Below are 9346 nucleotides of genomic sequence, written 5' to 3'. Positions count from 1 at the left end.
TCTGAGGTCTTGGCTTATTTCTTTTGATTTTCCCATGATGTCAAGCAAAGAGGCACTGAGTTTGAAGGTAGGCCTTGACCTCAGAATCCACAGGTACACCTCCAATTGACTCAAATTATGTCAATTAGCCTATCAGAAGCTTCTAAAGCCATGACATCATTTTCTGGAATTTTCCAAACTGTTTAAAGGCACAGTCAACTTATTGTTTGTAAACTTCTGACCCACTGGAATTGTGATACAGTGAATTATAAGTGAAATCATCTGTCTGTAAACAATTGTTGGAAAAAATTACTTATGTCATGCACAAAATAGATGTCCTAACCGACTTGCCAAAACTATAGTTTGTTAACAAGACATTTGTGGAGTGGTTGAAAAACAAGTTTTAATGACTCCAACCTAAGTGTATGTAAACTTCTGACTTCAACTGTACATACAGTGCCTTCATAAAGTATTTCCACATTTTGTTGTGTACAGCCTGAATTTTAAATTGATTAAATGATTGTGTGTCACTAGCTTACACACAATACCCCATAATGTCACAGTGGAATTATGTTTTTACAATATTTTACAAATTAATAAAAAAAATGTAAGCTGAAATGTATTGAGTCAATAAGTATTCACCCCCTTTGTTATGGCAAGCCTAAATAAGTTCAGGAGTAAAAATGTGCTTAACAAGTCACAAGTTTCATGGACTCACTCTGTGTGCAACAATAGTGTTTAACATGATTTTCGAATGACTGCCTCATCTCTGTACCCTACACATACAATAATCTGTAAGGTCCCTGCAGTCGAGCAGTGAATTTCAAACACAGATTCAACCACAAAGACCAAGGAGTTTTTCCAATGCCTTGCAAAGAAGGGCACCTACTTTTAGATGGGTAAAAGAATTAAGCAGACATTGAAAATCCTTTGAGCATGGTGAAGTTATTAATTACACTTTTGGATGATGTATCAATACACCCAGTCACTACAGAGATACAGGCATCCTTCCTAACTCAGTTGCCGGAGAAGAAGGAAACCGCTCAGGGATTTCACCATGAGGCCAATGGTGACTTTAAAACAGTTACTGAGTTTAATGGCTGTGATAGGAGAAAACTGAGGATGGATCAACAACATTGTAGTTACTCCACAATACTAACCTAAATTACAGAGTGAAAAGAAGAAAGCATAAAAATATTCCAAAACATGCGTCCTGTTTGCAGTAAGGAACTAAAGTAAAATGGCAAAAACAATGAACTTTATGTCCTGAATACAAAGCGTTATGTTTGGGACAAATCCAACACAGCACATCACTGAATACCACTCTTCATATTTTCAAGCATGGTGGTGGCTGCATCATGTTATGGGTATGCTTGTCATCGGCAAGGGAGATTTTGGGGATAAAAAGAAACAGAATAGAGCTAAGCACAGTCAAAATCCTTTCAGTCTGCTTTCCAACAGATACTGGGAAACAAATTCACCTTTCAGCAGGACAACAACCTAAAACACATGGCTAAATATACACTGGAGTTGCTTACCAAGACGATATTGAATGTTCCTGAGTGGCGTAGTTACAGTTTTTACTTAAATCGGCTTGAAAATCTATGGCAAGATTTGAAAATGGCTGTCTAGCAATGATCAACAACCAACTTGAGCTTGAAGAATTTTAAAAAGAATAATGTGCAAATATTGTACAATCCAGGTGTGCAAAGCTCTTAGAGACGTACCCAGAAAGACTCACATCTTTAATCACTACCAAAGGTGATTCTAACACATATTGTTGTATTTCATTTTCAAAAAATGTTTTAACTTTGTCATTATGGGGTATTGTGTGTAGATGGGTGAGAAAGAAACAAACGCAACAAAATATTGAATAAGTCAAGGGGTATGAATACTTTCTGTGACCAGATTTCTCTGTGGGGGCTTATGTCAAATGTAAGAGATTTTTTTGCTAATGAGCTCTTTTTCGTTTACGCCCATTCAGGATAGTTCACACGCTCTTAAGCGTTAGCCCCATCCATCTCTTTAAGAATTCACATGTAAACACATGTCCAGCAACCGTCAGCGTGGTCAACCCTCCATTATCTCAACAAATCGTGGCAAGCAAGGAAGGATCCTGTCTCTCATAATTAAACATTTTTATTCATATTTACGGATCCCGTACAAGTTTGTGATTAAGGCACATGAGTTCACATGTTTGAGAAGGCATTTGTGCAAAACAACAAAACAAATATGTTAAAATGGCCCTACTGTGAAGTAGGAACTAGCGTCAAACGCCCCCAATCCTGTAACCAGTCACATATTGTCTGGGCCTGCTCTTTGTCTGTGCTAGTATAGTATGTGCCATGGCTCCAGGCTTTGATTTCCAGGAAGGCAGTGACATCAGGGCTCCTTAGAGATAGCATCAGCTCTGCCACAGCAGTGGCTCCACAGAGAGAGCCCCCCCAGGTAGTCTAATCAAACATGGCCTGGCCACGCTCTTCATTCATCTGGTGTACTGGCTGCTTCTGATGGTCGATAGGCTACGCTCCCCTCCGCGCCTCTCGTCCCTCTCGCTCCTCACGCCTCTATCATCACAGTAACACTTGACTGATGGAGAGCTGGATTGAGATGAGCAGCTGACCTTTCACCTGCCACTTGTGAGAGTCATGGACAGGCCGCACAAATGAGCTCCTGACTTTTCATTTGACCTTTAAGAGCCATCCAATCCACCATTAGGGGCTCCAGTTTGTGATTAAGGTAGAGGGATTAACAGAGATATGAGCCATTATTCAACCTTGCTGTGCAGACATCTCATCTAACCTGTACCATCTGTTTATTGCCATATGATCATTTATTTTGACATCCAATAACGAAATAATGCCGTTTTAATTTATAAGTTCACTTTACTATGGCAATAGTATAAATACCATGATTGCATGTACTGTAAGATATGACAAACACACCGTAATTGTATATTTGAAATAATGAGATGGTGACATTTGAACGACTGGTAAACGGTTGAGTCATTAAAGACGATGATGATGATGATGATGATGATGATGATGATGATGATGTTAACCATTTACAGTGATTGCTCATCATGGTCTGGATACAAATGTATTGTTTCCTTAAGGTTGATTAGTAGAGCCTTTTTCCTGCTCATTGAGTCTGATTGAAGGATGGGCTCCAGGAGGTGGCTGATTAGGGATAATGGCCACTGCCTTCATCAGTCTCGATGACTCCTTGTCCCTTTAGTATGGCATGGCATACTCACCCAGTCCCTCTGTAACCCTCAGTGTGTTTTCTCTTCTCTGCAGGTCCAACCTCATGGGGACCAAGTTTACAGTGTACGACAGTGGACAGAACCCTGGGAAGACAACTTCCAGCCTAGAGGCTACTAACCTGCGGCAGGAGCTGGCAGCCATCTGCTATGTGAGTCTTCCTGTTGTCTATTACCCAGATACAGAGAGCTACTCTCAGGCCCATAGCTAATTAGCGTTTACTTAGTCTGGGGGAGACATGGATGTGTCAGACACAAATAAGAGAGGAGAGGCAAGCAAGATCAAATCCATACATTGAGTCCAGAGACAGCACACAGAGCGCTACTTTCAGGCATTAGGACCAGCCCCGTAGCCCCTTAATAACAGTGCCTTCCTCTGGGGAGACATCGGTGTGTCAGACACAAATAATAGCAAATAAGAGAGAAGAGGCTAACCTGGATGAATCCATACAATGTCATGGGGGTTAGTAGGCAAAGCCACAGAGCATTAGTGTTGGAACATGGCGACACCTAGTGCTCACAATTTAAATGGCAACGGTTTCCACTCATACTGTGGTTGACATAGACCTGACCAAAATACAAGTCCACTATACTTATTTTTCAGGAAACCAACGTTTTAGGGTTCAAAGGACCTCGTAAAATGAGTGTCATCATTCCTGGAATGAACATGGACCATGAGAGAGTCGCCATCTGCCCACAGAATGTAAGTCAACAAAAATATTCCTCAATATAGGTAGAGTATGTTAGGGTCTGGTGGTGTGGTTTCAGTTGGTTGCCTTGAATAATGGTTCACCGGTCTCTGACTCCTCCTCTCCACTCAGGACCATGAGTCTTTGCTGGCGCGATGGCAGAACAAGAGCACAGAGAGCGTGATCGAGCTTCACAACAAGACCCCCGTGTGGAACGACGACACGCAGTCGTACGTTCTGAACTTCCACGGCAGAGTCACTCAGGCCTCAGTCAAGAATTTCCAGATCATCCACGACAATGACCGTGAGCTCTACAGATTCTTACTACCTGCATGTCAAATACTTTGTGAATCCTATTCCCTACTCTGATGAAAAATTGGTGCACTATATAAGTCAGGGATGGGCAACTGGCGGCGCGGCCCCCCTTTTGAAGGCCCTCTGATCAGTCGGGGTCTCAACTTACTGTTGCAAGCTGTAATTTTGAAATTTGGTTGTGCATCAGCAGTTTTTCTCTTATTATGCCAGTCACTGGTAGTCAGTCATTTAGGCCATGTCAATATTTTATTTATTTATTGCTAAGTTAGTTTTGCGGCCAGCTATTGAATTACCGGCTGGGGGCCCCCATTGATTGTGTTAGTCAGTATCACTCAGATATCATATTCAAAACTGCTAACATTTCTCTCCACCCTATGGCAAAATGTGTAGAATTGCAGGAAATTAGCTATAAAATGTAAAGATCATCAATTTTGTGGCCCCCACCCCCATCAAAGTTGCCCATCCCTGATATAGGGAATAGGGTGCCATTTGGGATGCAGACAAAGGACAGAGCACAGTGCAAGGATGGCAGCAGTCCTGTGTGTATTAACACACATACTAATCTCTCATGTTATCCTATATTGATGTCATTCTCTCTGAATCTGGCATACTGGAGGGTTTTTATTCTCCATATTTTTACTTATTCAAAAATATATTTTCACTCACTTCTTTTAAAGTTAGATTTTTAAGGTCTGCACCTGCTTTAACATCTGCTAATCTGTGTATGCGACAAATACACTTTGATTTGAGTAATGATAGTTTATATTGTTTTATGTAACTAAAAACCCACATTTATCAAGTTATCACTTCTTCGTTTTCTGTTTCTTTCTCACCCCTTTAGCGGACTACATTGTGATGCAGTTTGGGCGGGTTGCGGAGGATGTATTCACCATGGACTATAACTACCCTATGTGTGCCCTCCAAGCCTTCGCCATTGCTCTCTCCAGCTTTGACAGCAAGCTGGCCTGTGAGTAGCAGCCATCCTCTCCCCTTTACCTCCTGAGAAGCTACCTGCCCCTAACTGAAGGGCTACTCATGGGCCTCCATTAGTCCATCAGTCCCCTCACCAGGGGCTGCAGTTAATCCTGGTCACCATGGGGACCCAACACTGTCCGAGAATCCCCCCTGGAATTTGCTTAAGCCGAGGATGGTGTGGAGGCACAAACTGTCTGCAAGTGTGTCTATTGAGTGTGTGTGTGTGTGTGTGTGTGTATGTGTTCTGGTGCTCCTAAGGAACCCTTCCAGTCTCTATTCTGGATAAGGATATGTCAGTCAGTGGACAGGACAAGCACAAAGACTAATCCACTCTTGCATCTTAAGGCTCATTTTAATAGATCATGTTTTAAATTAAATATGTAACAATGAATCCTGTTACTTTATGTATCCGTGGTGGAATTCTAACATTTTTTAAACCATTAATTACTTATCAATGAATTTAACATGTATTGCAAAAAAAAAACTAACAACTGTTCATCTTCATGTTGAATTGGTTGAAGGAGTTTCATCGTAGTAATTAACCCCCACATGCCACCTTTAACTTATTCAATATTGGACTGGAAACCATTAGGTTACAAATTAGGACCATTCAAGATTGAAAACATAATTCATGATAAAACTCCTAACAAATAACACTTTAACTCCATAACTGTAACTAATATTACTCATTTGAACATCACATAACATTCACATCCATTTATGTATTTATATTGTTATTTATGTATTTATACATATCCATGACACAGGTAAATGCCAAAATAAAAGAAACACCAACATAAAGTGTCTTAATAAGGCATTGGGCTACCACGAGCTGCCAGAACCGCTTCAATGCACCTTGGCATAGATTCTACAAGTGTCTGGAACTCTATTGGAGGGATGTGACACAATATTTCCACAATAAATTCCATAATTTGGTGTTTTGTTGATGGTGTTAGAAAACGCTGTCTCAGGCGCCGCTCCAGAATCTCCCGTAAGTGTTCAACTGGGTTGAGATCTGGTGACTGAGACACACACCCTTTAAACCCCATATGCTCCTTTGAGACCCGTCTTTCAAAGTCACTGAGATCTCTTCTTCCAGCCATGGTAGCCAAAATAATGGGCAACTGGGCATTTCTATACATGACCCTAAGGATGATGGGATGTTAATTGCTTAATTCACTCTGGAACCACGCCTGTGTGGAAGCACCTGCTTTCAATATACTTTGTATCCCTCATTTACTCAAGTGTTTCCTTTATTCTAGCAGTTACCTGTATGTTGTTCTTAAGTGTGTCCATATCCTTAGTTTACACTCATTGAATCTTTGTTTTGGAGCCTGAAGCACACAACATGATTGAAGGGAATATCTGTCATACCTACACATAGGATAAAAACAGATAGTTAACCAATTGGACATGAACAGACCAGGTCAAGTCAAGGGCATGACACACAATCTGTGCATCTTGTAAAACATCATATCACACTATCATGTATGAGAATGTATAGGATGGTGCACTTTAACGACGTTCACAGTGTATGTGAAATAGCTGTACATATTGTGCCTTTGGAGACAAAATCCAATGTTATGCTTTAACTTTATCAGATGTTCTTCTCTCTCTGGGACGGGACTTTGTAATGCAGCTGACCTGTCTGATCCTGGGTTTCTTTGTTCTGCCTGCTTCCTCTCCCACCCTCTACAAGAAAAACACTTCTTGAGGTGACGGGATTTGGCCCCTTTTCTATTTGGTTATATCTGATTATGTAATTTTCAGATGACGAAGTCACTAAAGGCAGGTATTTTATATGCCCCCTACAGTAAATTCTCAACTCCCTGAATAAAATATGATTTACTAATTTGTCCCCAGAAATCTTAACAAAATATATTCAGTAATATAACAAACAGAATCGGTTATTGGCACCAGACACAAGACCATGGGCATTGTGGTTTGCAGATTTATAGATGAACTCATATCTTCATCTGAATTTATCAGATTAAGGTTATCAGTTCATCTGATAATGTGAATCAGTTCACATGTTATCAGAGACCAAACCCCTCAGATATGGCAAGGATAGCAGCAGTCCTGTGTGTATTAACACACATAGTAAACTCTCACGTTATCCTATATTGATGTCATTCTCTAAGAATCTGGCATACTGGAGGGTTTTTATTCTCCATATTTTTACTTATTCAATAAATATCTTTACACTCATTTATTTTAAATACATATTTTTCCTGACTTTATTGAACAGATAGAAAGAGAAGATGACCGTGGGGAACGATAGAGAGGTTGTGTCAAAGGGCAGTAGGCTGGATTCAAACCTATGCTGATACTGTAGAACTGTGCTGGAGGCTACGACATTCCCACTATCCACACTTCTTGAGAGGCAAAAACCTTTCACTAAATATATGAAACTATTTTATATTTTATGGATATTAAGTGTTAAATGAAGACTTTGCCAAATGAAGGCAAACAGCAAAGAACAATCTCTGATGAGACAGCTCATTGCTATTGTAAGTTATATGGAAAAGGGTCTACTTTAATCAACCATGATATTCCTGTTTCTTAGTAATGTGTTCTAACTCTTCTGAATTTTTAGGCAAACTGCTTAGATCCTTGCAGAAAAATACAGAGCTTTTCATATCAAGTTTCTGTGTCAAGAAACAAGGCCCTTTCATTCCATGAGTGTGTTAAGTGCTGTTTCGCTGTAATGTAAAATGTGTACATTGTTCAATATACAGTGTTTGTATACACACAGTTCTCTGATTATGAAAAAAATAAAACTCCAATGAGTCAAACCTGTCATTAGTCAAACAACAGTCATATGCACCCACAGTACTATGTATAGTCTCTGACTGAACCCCCTTAGATGTGAATGAAGTGATGATATGGTTGAAGAAGGACAATAGGCAGCTAGGACAGTGGACAGTGTCCTCGAGGACAGTGGTACAGTTGTACAGTGTATTCAACAGGAAAACAGGAGACTCAGATCCAACTCATGGACAATTCATGTTTTTATTACGAATACATTCTGGTCTTAATAGTTGCTGGTTTGAATTGTATTTTATTTTTTATGTTACCTTTTAATACAATGTGTCCACATTTAATAGATCTGAGATACAAAACCTGGACTTAAAAAATGAGTAAACAGAGGTAGATCATTCATGTGGGTCCCTGCTCTCTCTCTGTTTACAATCTATCCCAGAGGACACCAGGGTCTCTACAATGCTTGACTGCCATATTGGAATAAGGTTAGAGTCAGATAGTTTGATGTCTGTCATCAAAGGACATGGTGAATTGTGGGTAAATTGTTTTCTTTAAAGCAGCATTAATATTAGGGTATTAGGTAGTCTAGTTAGGATCACAAGATTCACCCACTGAGCAGCATCTTCTGTCCTGGGACGCAAGGAGACAGGATATAAATGGGGATTTGCATAAGGAGAGGTACATTCTGGGAAATATTCAGAACATTCAGTAAGGTCAAAGGGCTAGAGAGGCTAGTTTAGGATGAGCTAGTTTCCTCATTGACTCTGCCCTCTATGTCTCTCTCCTGTTCCTCATCCTGAGAAAACTCCCCATCCCCAGCTCCCCAGCCATATCTGGTGGGGTGAAGCTATCTGTCTCTTCAGACTGAGACAGTAGAAGGTACTCTTCTTCTTCCATCTCTTCTTCTGCTTCTGGATTACTACAGACGTCACAACTAAAACTGAGAGCCTCGGCCTCCATCAGTGGGTCTTCTTCATCACCTACTACTTCCTCTTCCCCTGTCTCATCCACTTGCTCCTCCTCTTCTTCTTCCTCCTCCTCTTCTTCCTCCTCTTCTTCTTCCTCTTCCTCTTCTTCCTCCTCCTCCTCTTCTTCTCTTCCTCCTCTTTCACCTCTTCATACCTATATTCATAGACCGTATCCTGCTTAGGGTAGTGAAACACATCTTTGTGGTCGCTGAATCTGATTTGCTTTTTTACTCTGCTGGGACTACTACCCTTTTCTTCAATTCCTCCTTCAGGAGGTGGGGGCAGACAGAGCTGCTGCTCCTCCTCCTCCTCCGCCTCCTCTTCTTCTACCTCCTCCTCCTCATCCACCACCTCCTCAGCCAGGGCCTCAGCAGTGAGTATCTCTGAGTCAGCAG

General features: G+C 40.8%; 1 protein-coding gene across 1 annotated transcript; it reads left to right on the top strand.

Moving 5' to 3' along the window:
- The first annotated feature begins 3250 nt into the window (after positions 1-3250).
- On the top strand, positions 3251-6081 carry LOC121583418 (tubby protein homolog). The gene is made up of 4 exons (XM_045225417.1): positions 3251-3393; positions 3846-3944; positions 4063-4234; positions 5087-6081. Exons 1-4 carry the CDS (start codon positions 3289-3291, stop codon positions 5218-5220), a joined length of 510 nt encoding a protein of 169 aa, XP_045081352.1. The 5' UTR covers positions 3251-3288; the 3' UTR covers positions 5221-6081.
- Positions 6082-9346: the final 3265 nt, after the last annotated feature.

Source organism: Coregonus clupeaformis, chromosome 15 (genome assembly GCF_020615455.1).
Source record: "Coregonus clupeaformis isolate EN_2021a chromosome 15, ASM2061545v1, whole genome shotgun sequence".
NCBI classification, from domain to species: Eukaryota; Metazoa; Chordata; class Actinopteri; order Salmoniformes; family Salmonidae; genus Coregonus; species Coregonus clupeaformis.
Note: the sequence above shows the minus strand (reverse complement) of the source record. Positions and strands in the feature narration are given on the sequence as shown.